The sequence below is a fragment of the Ranitomeya variabilis genome, chromosome 6 (genome assembly GCF_051348905.1).
Source record: "Ranitomeya variabilis isolate aRanVar5 chromosome 6, aRanVar5.hap1, whole genome shotgun sequence".
NCBI lineage: Eukaryota > Metazoa > Chordata > Amphibia > Anura > Dendrobatidae > Ranitomeya > Ranitomeya variabilis.
This window is the reverse complement of record NC_135237.1, coordinates 37930744-37947294: the sequence shown is the minus strand read 5'-3', so window position 1 is coordinate 37947294 and position 16551 is coordinate 37930744. Positions and strand designations below refer to the sequence as shown.

The following is a 16551-nucleotide window of genomic DNA, read 5'->3' as shown; positions in this document are numbered from 1 at the left end:
TAGTGACTCTCCTGCCTCACAGATGCAGTGATTCTCCTGCCTCATAGATGCAGTGACTGTCCTGCCTCACAGGCGCAGTGACTCTCCTGCCTCACAGATGCAGTGACTCTCTTGCATCACAGACATAGTGACTCTCCTGCCTCACAGATGCAGTGACTCTCCTGCCCCACAGATGCAGTGACTCTCCTGCCTCACAGATGCAATGACTCTCCTGCCTCACAGACACAGTGACTCTCCTGCCTCACAGATGCAATCACTCTCTTGCCTCACAGACGCAGTGACTCTCCTGCCTCACAGAGGCAGTGACTCTCCTGCCTCACAGATGCAGTGACTCTCCTGCCTCACAGACACAGTGACTCTCCTGCCTCACAGACACAGTGACTCTCCTGCCTCACAGATGCAATGACTCTCTTGCCTCACAGACGCAGTGACTCTCCTGCCTCACAGATGCAGTGACTCTCCTGCCTCACAGATGCAGTGACACTCCTGCCTCATAGACACAGTGACTCTTCCATCTCTTCATATCTCTTTTAACCTATTAAATTATCTATTACTATCTGTCTTATTCTCTTGTCCTCACACACTGCTCTTCACTGCTGTCAAATACTATCTGTACAGTTTCTGCAAATGTTTATGGCCTTCTCTCTCCATTTTTATTGCTGATATTTGAGCTGTGATGTTCTTTTACTATCTAGTTTGACAACAAAATTCCTGCTGCATTTCCTGATTAAATAAATGATAAAACACTGATTTTATAAAAACTACACTAAGCAGCCCAGAAAGTGATATATCAGTGGAATAAGGGTCTCTGCCCCTGCATCATGCTGCTCTCAGATTTAGATTCCCTTTAAAGTCGCCGATATAGTTTGATGTTAACAGAGGTGAAATTTTTTTAAATTATATCATACTTTTAACTCTAGTCACATCCAAAGCTGCATTTCAGATTACATGATTACTGCTGTGTTCATCTGTTGTAGTATAAAGAAGTCTAATGTAAAGTAGTCTAATGTAAAAGAACGCTATACTGCCCAGAGTTTGGTGCAGCTTCGCATGTGAGTAGAGTAGAGGATGTGACATAATCATAGTTTTCAATGGGAAAAAAAAGTGTTCAAAACTGGATTTGGACCTCAGTGTAGTTTCTGACTTTCCTACTTGGAGCTGGTGACAAACTTGGATCAATGAACTGAGAAAAACCACAAGATTGAGACATTCCGAGCCAAGGCCGAAAATAAAAGTTTTGTTTTCTGTTATGTAAATAAATTAGTAATCTTTAAATAAACACATCCATATCGTTCCGTCCGAGATAATCAATCCCTCATTGCTCCGCTCAGATCATCTCATTACATAGGCGGTATCTGGAGGCAGCAACTGGCAGCCTGGCCATGTGACCCGATGGCTATCCTCCCGCGTCTGCATCACAATGTTATTCATGAGAGTCAACAGCTCGGCGGCGGATCTCATTACAGCTCTGCTGACAGTTTCCTGGACATCGCTCGTGCTCCACAATTACAAGATTGTAAACTCCCAGATCGTGGTTTAGAAAAACGCAGCAAATAGGAAAACAAAGGACGTTATCAGCTGGAAATGGAAAAAAATGTGACTGATTCACAGAAGAATAAATTCACACAACTACAGCGCCAGTTCTTGAATATGGAATCTGTAGGATTAGAGATGTGCCGGATTATCAGATAGCTTGGATTATCAGATTTGGGATTATGGAATGATGGATAAAAGGAACTTCATTGTAAATAGATGATGGTTAATCAATAATCATTTGAATTTATTTTAATGTTTTTTAAACAAAGGAATTTCTCGTCCAGTTTTTCGTTTCTGGAATTGTAAAACTTTTGCATTATATGCACAAAGAGCTGCGCAAATATTTTACAACTTTTGGCATTTTCTTTGAAGTTTTGCCCAACTCTGATAAAATGAGCACAACCGAACGATGGATTATAACGATACTGCTGGGATTATTTGTTAGTAATAAATGGATAAACCAGGGAATGTGTGGGGGAGTCTTTATTCAAATAATTTTTTTTTTCCTGTGGGTGTCTTTTTATTTTTAAATATAGGGTTAGTAATGGTGGTGTCTGATAGACGCCTCTCCATTACTCACCCGTGGTCTTGATTGATGCCTGTGGACATTACATAGCTGACATCAAACCCAAAACCTATTACCCCGATTGCCACCGTAGCAGGGCAATTGGGAAGAGTGGAGGCTAAGTGCCAGAACTGGTGCATCTAATGGGTGCGCTATTACAGGGGCGGCTGAGGGTTGGCGTTATTAGGTTGGGAAAGGGCCAATATGCATGGACCTTCCCAGCCTATTAATATCTGCCCCGAGCTGTTTGCTTTGCCATAACTGGTTATTATTAAAAATAGAGGGGACCCCACGTCGTTTATTTTGGGGTCCCCCCATTTTTAATACCCGGCAAAGCAGACAGCTGGGGGCCGATACTAATAGGCTGGGAAGGTCCATGGATATTGTCCCTTTCCCAGCACAGTAAGACCAGCTAACAGCTGTTTGCTGTCCTTTGACTGGTTATTAAAACGGGGGACCCCACATAGTTTTTTCATTATTTATTTTGTTCTTTCATACTGTCCCTCACTTAAGCTGTCCCTACGCTAATCAGATCACAATGGCGGAGCTACCCATGATCCGGTGGTTATACAGGCTAGGTCATGGGTATCACCAGCAAATCACAGCCATGCCAATACTCGGTATGGCTGTGATGGCTGTGGAAGTACCCACAGGCTAACAGTTTGTTAATTGGCTACGCTGCAGCATTCCAACAAGCTTTATTAAGCATCTGAACTCCGAACAGTAACACAGACTTCTCACAGACTTTCTTGAGAAGTCTGTGTCCGGAGTCCAGCACCCGACACTAGGTGTCATGTATGAACCCCGAACTCTACAGTTCGGGTTTACTCATCCCTAATCGTGAAGTCACAGCTTGTCTAACTCATGACAGGCCGATTTGTATCTTATGCCAGAAATCTTACTGATGTTTGGCACATGGAGATGCACGCCACTTTCCGACAATCCTGATTCATGAACGTCTGACTCCAACAAGCCCCCTCATCAAGACCACTATGAAAGTCACCGGTCTTAATGAATCGGGGTTTTACTTTATTGAAAGTAACTAAAGAATTTTGCGAACATTTCCCTTCACTCCTGACACTGGTGGGAGTGGTGACGTCTGATCATCCTAATAAATCTTCCATTAGTGACAGTCACCCACTGGACCCCATTATAGAGATCTATCTGCTCTTGTGACCCCAGTGTCACAATCAAGGTGTGTCCACACATTGTTGGCTCCATTAATAACATGCACATATTCTGGGAAGATTAATGTCTGCTTCTTGCTGTAAAAACATGGCTGATTGTGTGACAGATCGCCTCAAGGTCGACATGTTGGGATAATAATCCTTCTCTGTCACCACTTCCTTCCCTTTAGCTCTGTCGTACGATTTCACGCTAAGTTATCTAGATATTTCTCAAACTTTCCAAATTGTTTTATCCGCTTCAGACAATTAGGTGTAAAGGTCAGACATCTAGACATTCCTCGGTATGTCAAGAAACAAAATATACAAAAAGTGCACCATGGCTTGTACCTATACATACTATACTATGGCCATGATCCAGCCGTCCTATTATACTACTTAATCATATATATACTAGATGGTGGCCCGATTCTAACGCATCGGGTATTCTAGAATATGCTATTGCCCAGCCACGTAGTATATTGCCCAGTCACGTAGTATATTGCCCAGCCACGTAGTATATTGCCCAGCCACATAGTATATTGCCCAGTCACGTAGTATATTGCCCAGCCACATAGTATATTGCCCAGTTACGTAGTATATTGCCCAGCCACGGAGTATATTGCCCCGCCACGTAGTATATTGCCCAGCCACATAGTATATTGCCCAGCCACATAGTATACAGCATATCCCTGTTAAAAAAAAGAATTAAAATAAAAAATAGTTACATACTCACCCTCCGTTGGCGCCCAGATCGAAGTGGCCGGTTACCGATGCTCCTCACGCGCTCCGGTCTGAAGAGTGCATTGCGGTCTCGCGAGATGATGAGGTAGCGGTCTTGCGAGACCGCTACGTCATCATCTCGCGAGATCGCAGCATGGACCGGTTACCGGAGCGTCGCAATCGGGAAAGGCCTGTTGTCGATCCGGGGGCCAACGGAGGGTGAGTATGTAACTATTTTTTATTTTTTTTAATTATTTTTAACATTAGATCGTTTTACTATTCATGCTGCATAGGCAGCATCAATAGTAAAAAGTTGGTCACACAGGGTTAATAGCAGCGTTACCCGAGTGCGTTACACCGCGGTCAACGCTGCCATTAACCCTGTGTGAGGGCAGACTGGAGGGGAGTACGGAGCGGGCATTGACTGCTGGGAGGAAGGAGCGGCCATTTTTGCGCCGGACTGTGCCCGTCGCAGATTGGTCGTGGCTGTTTTGCCACGACCAATCAGCGACTTGGATTACATGACAGACAGAGGCCGCGACCAATGAATATCCATGACAGACAGAAAGACAGACAGAAGGACAGACGGAAGTGAACCTTAGACAATTATATAGTAGATATATGCACATTCACATTCCGGCTCTATGAAAAAAAAGAAAACTTAATCTGATAATCTGGTGCAATACTGCAAAATAATCTGGAATCTCACAAGATCAGAACCAAAAGTCATAGACTATGGAAGAAAGCCACTGGGACCCTCAAGCATCCCATCATAGGGGCTGTGAAAACCCGAGAAATGAGCAGTTCCATAGACAATGAATGGAGGGACCTACACCTTATTTAAGAAGTATCTACTAAGCCCCGTTCTTGGGCTGTAATAGCTCCGTTCTCGAGATTCTAGAGCCCTAATATCAGGGTCGCTGTATGTCCCTATGTAAAGGGGATAACTTGTTTTTTTGAGAATGACCCTTGAAAGTAGTATTCTTAAGATTGTTATGTCCGCCAATCCCGAGAACGTGGGTTCTGAAGAACCCTTAACAATAAATGGAGCATTCAAACGGGCTCTTCAGAGCCTCGGTTCTCTGGATGGGTTGAAGCCCAACGGTTAGACCCCAATAACTTCGCCTAATTTTGTTTTATTGTCTTTTAACCATTATTCCGATATTGAGAGTTGTCTCCCTTTTCATAATACGGAAATCACTCTAACCCTCTCCCCAAAAGCATAGCGACACTGTCTTTTAGATGGTATCGATAAATTGTCCCCTAATTAAATTTTGGACATACCCATAACAAGCAACTAAATATTGAAGAACAATCAGAGGCCTTACCTTTTTACAAAAAGATCAAATTTGATGCTGTCAGCACTTTCCAACCTCTGGACCATAAATCGTAGACCAAGCGAGAGCTAAAACAGACCAGAAACCTGTAAGGTCAGGATTTTTTATATTGTAAGTGGCATCATCGGCCATGCTGGGTAGACACAGAAATAACATCTTTTCTATTAATGAATTAATTGAATTCATGCATTCATTTTTTCATTCGTTTAATTTCATTAACTTTTAAAAAAAGTATATATTAAAAATATCCTACAATTTTGTTTTTGTAACTCCAATGTAGACTCAGTAGGCATCTCCGTAGTAACAGACAACAAACAAACTCTGTGTAGTCGGATCCTGCAGTCCATTCCTCTTTCCCTAAATCTTGTTGGCTTTCCAACTTTAGATTAGGGAAAAATAGGGGACATATTAGCTATTTGAACTTGGATTTTTCTTGCTGAGTTTTTGCAGCAGACTGAGTGGAAACTCCAATTATTTAGGGAGTTTTAAGATGTGGAGGAGGATTTGGAGAGTTTCCGCTCAGTGGCTATGTGCACACTTAGACTTTCTATTGAATTTTCAGAGCAGAAACTGAGCAGTACCTCCAAGATTTTGCATTTTTGACAAGGATGTGGGAGGTCTCTGCTCAGTTTTCCAAAACCTCTTAAAAAACTGTGTACATAGCCATAAAAAGGAACATGACTACTTGTTTTGTTTTTTTTACTATGGAGATTCGTAGGTCTGTATATAAGAGTTGCAAAGTCAAAGCACTAACATATTCGCAATGAACAGTTTTTGCAAAGTAACTTAAATTTTCAAATTAAATGCTTTGTGGTTTTTCCTTTTTTTTCACCTTTTTTTCTGTGTCGTTTTGAGGTTATATTGAAATCGTTATGAAAAAAGGGCTAAAAAAAATGCGCTGACCTCTAAAAATTACCTAAAAAAAAATATTAGTAAGTGCTGGATGAGAGTAATAGTGGCTTAAAGGGTGATGCAAAAATGAAGGAGGTCCCAAATGAAAAAAACATTTTTATTGAGACTACGCGTTTCGGAGTCAATCCAGCTCTTTCCATTTTTCCTTTAGTAAGAAGAGGTTATCACTTAGGGAAAGAATAGGTAATAACTTCTAAATTTGGAGGGTTGGACTGCTAAGACTTTTCGCCCTTGTTTGACTGGAGCAGAGGTCAAGCATGTGCATTATGGAATTGCCAGAAATGGTGCAAAATTTGGCCTGTAAAATGTGACTTAAAGAAATAAAATTTTGTAAGACGCAATCTTAGACCTCTAGGAAGGGTCATCACTCAAAGTTAACAAACTTGGTATAAAATCCACAATTCACACAGATAATTTACAAAAATTGCTTACATTAGTTCCAGCAACCATGGGGTTTCCAAGGTCACATACGACCATTCGGGACTCATTTTCCATTTTGTATTCACAATTAAGCTGTCGCAGTCCCTGCAGAAATGATGACAGTGAAAATCAAAATATTTCAAGAAGCGAAAAAGAGGAAATGTAGAAAAAATCTGCATTTAAAATATGAAAACAAATCAGGTCCCAATTCACCATTTGGACTTTTTTTTATGTCAGTTTTCATTTTTGTCGTGTATCTAATCGTTTAATTTTTTTGTACCAAATTCTTCAGCGTGGTTCATGAATTTTGCGCAAAATCACATATGCTTTTTAATTTAGTCTTTGACCTGTTTTGTGACTTTTTATCACAAAATAACTGGATTACATAAAATGACTCCAAGATAATGGATGGGTGTGGGATACTGGAGTATATTTGCACCAAATTCTGCGACTTTTTAAAAAGCCACAATTGATGAATCAACCAAAAACAGCTGGAAACCACTTGCCACGTCCACAATGATGAACATAAAAGAAAAAAAAAACCAGGGGAACAAATAAAATAGACTTTAAAAAAGGTGCTAATTAAAACAATAAGGTGTAAATGAAAAGCAGGGTAAAAACACCAAATACAGACACAAATGCAATAGTGAATCAAGCTCATAGTGTGCCGATACAAGATACACTACTGAAATATATTTTTCATAACATGTCCTCTTTTGGTTTTTGTCGGAGACAGTGTTTTCATTGAGACCATTTTGGGGGCAAAAATTCCAACATTTTCTTAAATAGCAGCAGATATGTGTACATATACAGACACAGATTTGGGGATGCAAATCTTCCCTCCAGGACTGTAATAAAATAATAAAAAATAATAAAAAAAATATATCAGGCTTTGTACCTGTAAGTTTTGCTAATAACCTCTTGCTTTGGAGGACCCAAAAAAGTTAACGCATTACACAGAACACACATTAATTTAAATGAGAGCTGTAATTCTCCCTTTCACCTGTGGGGGTGCTGCAGAGAAACTAAACTCTTGTTGTTTCACTGATTACAATTAATTGCTGAGACCAAATATAAAAAAAATAGACTATTTTCGACTTTTCATCTTTGTAATTTTTATTCTTTTGTTATCTTTTTTTATTTTATTTCTGTAACCGGATTAATGTACGAGGAAAGAAAACAGGATAAAAGAATAGATAAATCTGCAATGTCTCACAGACTCTAACAGGAGAGTCTAATCTGACACACCCCAAAAATATCCTCTGTGTAAACGACAATATCCTATGTTTTCACAGTGAACAGGATATAGCAAGACGAGGAGCGTTATCTTGAAAGCATAGGATATGATGTTTTAAATTAAGCATCCTTCACTGCCAGATGTCTGCCCTGTGTATGTAAGGGCCCTCTCTGGCAGGGTGTGCGTTTAGCTGGCAATCATTTGCTTTTATCCTACGATTAATTCAATTCTTGGTGGGTTACATGGTCAAAGTATTACTGCGGGGGCGTGGCTATGTAGCAGAGAGAGGAAGACGTGCCTGTGTGAGCTCCTACCATCCTGACTATATTCTGCCATTAAAACCCGTCATCCACACAAAACTAGGGCTGGCGCTGATGTCCTGGGACCCCCAGGAATCTGAGGACCCCTTCGGTTTGACACAGTGAGGTCCTGGAGCGCCGAATACTGCGGTGGACCGGGCTGGTGAGGACTTCTTGTGTGGCGGCGGCCATATTACCTGTGCGCGCCCTGGCTGGACAGAGCGCAAGTGCCGGCTCCCTTTAGTGTCGGGTTTTCCCTGCGGTTTGACAGACACCGGCAGAGATCGCTGAGAGACATCGGGGCGCAGAAGCCGGAGGATCTAGGCGGGCGGCGGTGCCTGTGGGAGCCGAGGGTGCTGGATGGACACACGTGGAGCAGCGGCCATTTTATGCACGCGCGCCCTGGGACATAGGGCGTCATCATCTCCTACTGGCACCGGACTTTCTTCATAACGGAGCCGAGAGGGGCAGGATCGCAGCGGTGAGACTCACTTTATTATATGACAGCTGAGGGGCCTGGGGTGGACGGAGAGGCGGCCATTACTGAAGCACGCTGTCTAACAGCACAGGCAGTGTCGCTCTATACATTAACAGTGCTGCAGGTGAAACATTCCTGTGCTTGAGATCTGGTGAGGGGGTGCGGTGTATGTATGCCCTGAGACATTGGGCCCTGCACCTCCTCTGTTAATCAATCACTGCACTTGTGACATTATAATAGTGGGAATTAACCCCCCCTTTCTGCTGCTCTCCCTGCCAGCAAAAGCTGAGCGCCCGTCCAACATATAAGGTCTAACCACATAAATCAACACCTGGACTACTCCCCTGCGATCCTCCCTACCATTACTGGCTAACACATAATATATGGAACTTTGGAGCATCATCTAATACTATATAGAACTTGCTTCATTTATATTCACAGAATTGGAGCACGGTCTGCCTATAACTACTTTCAGCACTAACCTGTGAGGTCCTTTTGTGTATACCCGCCATGCAGCATCCTAGAGGAGCAACGGCTGCTGAAAAACTTAAAAAATTTGCCAAGGATGACCCTCATGAAAATGTGCGCAATCTTAGGAATAACCCCACATCCTCTCAACGCAGAGGTCGCCCCTCTGACGGCACTGGGGAAGTAGAGGAGGAAGAACTGACTCTCAAACAGGCATCGGAGCAGTTAATGCAGGCCATATCCCTCACTAGGGCATCTCTTACAGAGAAAATAGAGGATGTGCATACTGAGGTGGGCCGCCTGCGACATGACATGCAAACTATGAGGGGGCGTATATCAGAGGTTGAAACGAGGGTATCTACTATAGAAGACACTATTACTCCTATGGAAGCCAAATTAACCAAAGCCACTGGATCTGTAAATGCTTGGAGGCAAAAGGCAGATGACCTGGAAAATAGACTGCGTCGGAACAATGTCCGAATCATAGGTCTCCCGGAGCGTTCAGAGGGTCAGCAACCTGAGCAATTTCTGGAGGGCTGGCTGAAATCCACACTGGGAGATGAATTCTCCTCAACATTCTCGGTGGAAAGAGCCCATAGAGTACCAACTAGGCCTCTGCCTCCTGGAGCTCCGCCGAGACCTTTCCTGGCACGTCTTCTTAATTGCAGAGACAGAGATACTATTCTTCGCTTGGCGCGACAGAAGGGCCTCATCAAACTTGGCAATGCCACCATATCAATCTTTCCAGATTTTTCTGCAGAACTTCAAAAACAACGTGCAAGATTTGTGGATGTTAAAAAGCAACTTAGAGACAAGAACATTGTTTATTCTATGCTCTACCCGGCTCGGCTCCGTATCGTCCACAATAGTTCCTCATTATTCTTCACGGACCCAGCGGAGGCGATTGAATGGCTGCGATCTCACGGAGGATCAAATATGGAAGTCCCCTAGCCTGGGTTCCTTGGAAGTTGGCAATAAGAATTGAGCTTTCCGTATAGGTGCGGGGAAATCAACAATACCGGACACTGAATTCAGTGAGGGTATCCCCTTTTCAATCTGACTGTGGGAGGATGGAAATACTCTCCCCTACCGTTCAAGTTTTCTTGTTCCATTTGGTTTTATGGTTTTGTTTTGGTTGTTTATTAGGTAAAGCTGCCGCTGATATTAAATCTATGCCTAATATGCTACTGCTGGAATACACCCAAATAATAATGATATGTATTGATTTTTCCCTCAAGAGTAAATATGGGAACTGAACTTATATGCATGACCTGGAATATCCGAGGTATAAAGACCCCTAAAAAGAAAATTAAAGTATTTTCACAGATAAAAAGATACCATCCCCACATTGTAGCACTGGTAGAAACACATTTGACAAGAGATAAAGTTCGATGTATGCAAAAGCCGTGGGTGCAGTGGTCCTTACATGCCTTCCACACCAGTTATTCAAGAGGGGTCTCTCTACTAGTGCACAAAGAGGTCAGATGGGAGGCAAGGGAGGCGAGACGTGATCCAGAGGGTCGTTTTGTTTTTGTACATGCATTTATTAACTCGCGAGAATACGTATTGTTATGTATCTATAACCCCCCCCCTGCTAATATATCAGTTCTCCGTCTGGCCCTAGGCTTCTCTTTAAAGTACCCGGAGGCGAATGTTATCTGCATGGGAGACTTCAATTTGACTATGAATCCATCCATAGATAAACTGAGATTAGATGATGCAACGACAGGAGACATTATACCTCAACCCCCCTCTCAACTAGCATTATTTATGGACGGTAGTGGTTGGTTGGATTTGTGGAGAATAAATCATCCGGGGATCAAGGGGTATACCTGCCACTCATCCACTAGACAATCATTATCTAGGATAGATTATATATTTGGGTCAAGTGGGTTGGCACTGTGGGTAGATGGTATTGAGCATGGTAACCGAGGGATCTCGGATCATTCCCCAATTATCCTTAAACTTAAATATGGACGATCCGATTCTCACAGCGGGTCCTGGAAATTGAGCCCCTTCTGGTTAAAATTAATAGACTCAAGTGACAGGACGGTTACTCAATTAGATACCTTCATTCTGATACACTCGGAACTTCAAAATCTTGGTTTACTCTGGGACACACTGAAGGCATATTTAAGGGGATGTCTGTCCTCCACTATCTCCTATATAAAGAGGGCAACAGCGAAAGAGGATGAGGAGATGGAACAGAGATTAAAGGCTTCAGAGGCTGCCTATATAGCTAATCAATCCAGCAATAACAGAATTGAATGGCTCACCTCCCAAAGACTTTATACCCAACATATAGAGGTTAAATCGAAACGTAAATTGTTTTTCACGCGCCAATCTTATTTTGAGCTAGGAAATCAGGCTAGTACACTGCTGGCCTTTTTGGTACGTCAACACAATACCTCCAATACAATTTTACAGATTCGGGTGTCTGATGGATCTTTAGTATCCTCTTCTGATGAGATACTTCGGTGCTTCTATGACTATTATACTATGTTATATAAATCTAGTAACAACTCTAATGTTGATGAGTGCTTAGATTATTTATCAGATATTACATTCCCCTCACTAAACTCATCGCAACAAGCCCTTATGGAAGCTGAATTTACTTTAGAAGAGGTGGAGCAGGCTATGGCTGACATGGCATCTGGAAAGGCCCCAGGACCTGATGGGTTTCCCATAGAATTCTATAGGAAATACCGGGACAAGCTAGCCCCCATATTGCTAAAGGTACTCAAGGGAATATGGGAAGGGGAATCTATTCCTGAAACGTTCTACGATGCTAATGTTATAGTACTTAAGAAGGAGGGGAAGGACCCCTTAGATTGTGGATCATATAGACCAATTTCTTTGGTAAATGTAGATTATAAAATCTTCACTAAGATATTAGCCACTAGACTGAACAAGATCATACTAGATCTTATACACCCGGATCAAACCGGTTTTATGCCAGGGAAAAACACTTCTATAAATATCAGGAGGGTACAGTCAGTCATACAATATAGTTCTCTGGAAACAGATAACAAATGGGCATTGGCTTCGCTGGACGCAGCCAAGGCTTTCGATTCCCTAGAATGGCCCTTCTTGGTTGCATGTTTGCGTAAATATGGGTTCGGGAGTAAATTTTTGAGAGGGATAGCCACGCTATATGCAAAACCCAAGGCGCGCGTAGTAGTGAACGGCTTAATGTCTGCATCGTTCTCCCTACATAGAGGTACTCGGCAGGGGTGCCCTCTTTCCCCAGCTCTATTTGCCCTGGCAATAGAGGCTCTGGCAATACGAATGAGGTCTTCTGTGGACATTAAAGGGATACATATTGCTGATAGGGTCGAGGTCATCGGTCTGTATGCTGATGACATGGTGGTGTTTATGGATCAAGTGGAGGTCACTCTACCAAAAGTAATAACGATGATTGATAGATTCAGTAAATTTTCTGGCCTCTATATAAATTGGGGAAAGTCTGCTTTGATGCCTCTTTCCCACACTCCAATGTCCCGCCTTGAAACCCTCTCATTGCTACCCATTGTCTCCCAGTTCAAATATCTAGGAATATATATGTCCCAAAGTAGTCACCTAGATCTACATCTCAATATATTCCCATTACTTGACGTGGTCAAATCCAAATTCGCTACCTGGGACAAACTACCATTATCTGTAGCTGGACGCATCAATCTTATAAAGATGATATTACTCCCCAAGTTGAGTTATTGTTTCCAACATAGTGCAGTTATTATACCTAAGTCCTTCTTCGCAACCCTAAATTCCCTTACTACATCCTTCGTATGGGGAAAGGCTAGACCTAGACTTAAACTATCTACTCTACAGAGACCTAAACAAGGGGGTGGGGCGGCTCTGCCAGATTTTTACTTATATTACCTAGCGGGCCAGGCCAGAATGTTGAATACGTGGATGCCCGGGAAGATTCTTCCCAACTCTGAACATCACATTTTGTACTCAGCTAAAGTTGATTGCCCACTGGGTTTTTTGGAAATGGAGAGAACTGCGGTTCCTCATTTACTCCCTATACTCCGGCTAGCACGTTCAATATGGAGGCAACTTAAAAAATTAATAGGATTTGCTGATATAGCAACTGAAATGCCTTTGTGGAATAATGGTTATTTCCCGATATTACTGGGTCACCCATCCACCAAATTCTGGACATCATATAGTGTCCTCACAGTGGGTAATTTACACCAGCGGGGGATTTTTGTCTCCTTCGAGCAATTACAAACTATATACAATATACCGAGGTCTCAGTTTTTCCGTTACCTGCAACTAAGGTCAGCCTTCCAATCGTATATGCGGAGTGCGGGTACAGGACGTGCTATTTCAGATTTACCGTTAATAGGTATCCTTAATTCACAGGGCCCCCAGGGACTTATTTCTTCTCTATATACCTATTTATTATCCATAAATGAGAGATCCACCTTAGACTCCATTAAAGGGAAGTGGGGACGGCTCCTTCCAGACACTCTGGAGGAGGAATGGGATGAAATTTTGGAATCCCCAACTAAAGTTTCCCCATCAGTTAATAATAGGATGACACAATTATATATCATACATCAGTCCTATTTGACCCCAATTCGTCTCTTCAAAATGGGTCGTCTACACTCATCAGACTGCCTGAGATGCCATTCCAGCAACGCAGATTTCATCCACATGATATGGCAATGTCCTATTATTTCCCAATTCTGGAAAGAGGTAACGACATTACTGACTTCATTGATATCTATCCCTGTCCCACTTGAACCTTTGGTTTGTTTATTTGGAGTATGGGAAGCTGAGACTTGGGATCGTTATATAGACATTTTTCTGAGGGAGACTTTGTTTCTGGCGCGTAAGGTGCTGGCCCTACGATGGATGGGGAGCTCTGGTCCAACTCTTAGAACATGGGTTGATCTGGTGAACTCTATTGTTCCATATGAACGGGCATTGTACCAAAATAGGGGCAATCCAGCCAAATTTGAGAAGATATGGGGGAGATGGAACTCCTCCTCTCATACCGTTTAGATTAACATATCTTAATAACTATGCAAGGAAAGGGTGTCGGAATACACGGAGCAGCGGTGGCTTACAGGGCGAAACTTACTTAGAATTTTCCTCTCAGTGGCAGCGCATTAGTTTTGAAAGTTTTATTAGAAGATAAGGTAGATAAAGTTTGTATAAGACATGACCAAATGATTGACATGCACTACTTGTAACCTTTGCAATATCCCAATTGTGGTTATATGTAAAAAATTTATGTACCTTCTAGATGTTGGGAATGTAAACAATGTATGTACAATTGATATTGTTATTAATAAACGAATTTAAAAAAAAAAAAAGTATTACTGCGATTACCTCCATGCTGCGCTCAATGCCAACGTAGTCTGCTTCTGCTGGGATGTTGACTTGTAGTTCAGCCTCATAAGCACCTTCTCCATCATTCCTTGCATTTATGATACAGAGGATGTGATTCTCTTCCCCTAAAATCAGCTCCTTTTTATCTCTAAATTTAAAACAAAGTATTTAATTGGTCACTGATGTTTTAACAATTTTTGCAAGTCTAATGAATATTGTAAAATACATTATAAAAAAATATGCTTCTTTCTCCACCTATGAGCCACTTCTCCTCCTTCAGCTTTTAGAGTTATTACTCACTTGGAAAAACTGCTAAAATCTGTCTTGTGTTAATCAAAACTACTGAATTCTAAGGAAATTGAAGGGGAAAGAGGAGCCGTGCAAGAAGCAGAGTGAAAGAGCGACACAGAAGGGAAAGAGTCCCCCATATCTGTGTGTGCTATAGAGACAGGAGAGCAGGAGTCCCTCATGTCTGTGTGTACTATACAGACAGGAGAGCAGGAGTCCCTCTTGTCTGTGTGTGCTATACAGACAGGAGAGCAGGAGTCTCATGTCTGTGTGTGCTATAGAGACAGGAGTCCTTCATGTCTGTGTGTACTATACAGACAGTAGAGCAGGAGTCCCTCATGTCTGTGTGCGCTATAGAGACAGGAGACTAGGAGTCCCTCATGTCTGTGTGTGCTATACAGACAGGAGAGAAGGAGTCCCTCATGTCTGTGTGTACTATACAGACAGGAGAGCAGGAGTCCCTCATGTCTGTGTGTGCTATACAGACAGGAGAGCAGGAGTCCCTCATGGCTGTGTGCTATACAGACAGGAGATCAGGAGTCCCTCATGTCTGTGTGTGCTATACAGACAGGAGAGCAGGAGTCCCTCATGTCTGTGTGTACTATACAGACAGGAGAGCAGGAGTCTCTCATGTCTGTGTGTGCTATACAGACAGTAGAGCAGGAGTCCCTTATGTCTGTGTGCGCTATAGACAGGAGACTAAGAGTCCCTCATGTCTGTGTGTGCTATACAGACAGGAGAGAAGGAGTCCCTCTTGTCTGTGTGTGCTATACAGACAGGAGAGCAGGAGTCCCTCATGTCTGTGTGTACTATACAGACAGGAGAGCAGGAGCCCCCATGTCTGTGTGTACTATAGAGACAGGAGAGCAGTAGTCCCTCATGTCTGTGTGTGCTAGACAGACAGGAGAGTAGGAGTCCCTCATGTCTGTGTGTGCTATAGAGACAGGAGCAGGAGTCCCTCGTGTCTGTGTGTGCTATACAGACAGGAGAGCAGGAGTCCCTCATGTCTGTGTGTGCTATAGAGACAGGAGAGCAGGAGTCCCCCATGTCTGTGTGTGCTATAGAGACAGGAGAGCAGGAGTCCCACATGTCTGTGTGCTATACAAACAGGAGAGCAGGAGTCCCTCATGTCTGTGTGTGCTATACAGACAGGAGAGCAGGAGTCCCTCATGTCTGTGTGTGCTATACAGACAGGAGAGCAGGAATCCCTCATGTCTGTGTGTACTATACAGACAGGAGAGCAGGAGTCCCTTTTGTTGGTGTGTACTATACAGACAAGAGAGTAGGAGTCCCTCATGTCTGTGTCTGCTGTGTATGGGAGATATCATTCTCTAGTCTTCACTGACTAGCTCAGATACAACTGAAAATTAGAGAAAAAAGCCTGCAGAGGGGAATACTGCAGGATACAAGTGATATAATTGTCAAAAATAGATTATTTCTCATGTATGCATATGGCAGCCTATTCTGTAAAGTCACATGACACTACAGGTACGCTATCCACTGATGTGCTGGCCCCTACTTTCAAGTTCTTGCATTTTGCATACTTTTGCCTATCTATGAGGCTTCTTATGCCCTTCAATGATATGCTCAATCATATCACCAGGATGATTAAAGCTCTTGGCATAGCTGCAAAGTTTTGGAAACATACATGTGAAAGGAGAATTAACATGAAGCATGATGTACACACTTTTTGCCCTGTCCATGCTCCTTTTAAGGCCACATTCCCCTGACTCCTATTAATTGCCCTCTATATCCCATTCCCTGTCTATATCCTATCGC

The 16551-nt window shown here is 42.7% G+C and overlaps 1 protein-coding gene across 1 annotated transcript in view; it reads right to left on the bottom strand.

Annotated features, from left to right (window-relative positions):
* ITGA8 (integrin subunit alpha 8) overlaps positions 1-16551 on the bottom strand; it is a 175593-nt gene that overhangs the window by 38999 nt on the left and 120043 nt on the right. Inside the window, exons 20-22 of the mRNA XM_077268244.1 lie at positions 14485-14632; positions 6669-6761; positions 5316-5392 (exon numbers count right to left, since the gene is read on the bottom strand). Coding sequence (XP_077124359.1) covers positions 5316-5392; positions 6669-6761; positions 14485-14632 — 318 coding nt within the window. The remainder of the gene's footprint in view (positions 1-5315; positions 5393-6668; positions 6762-14484; positions 14633-16551) is intronic.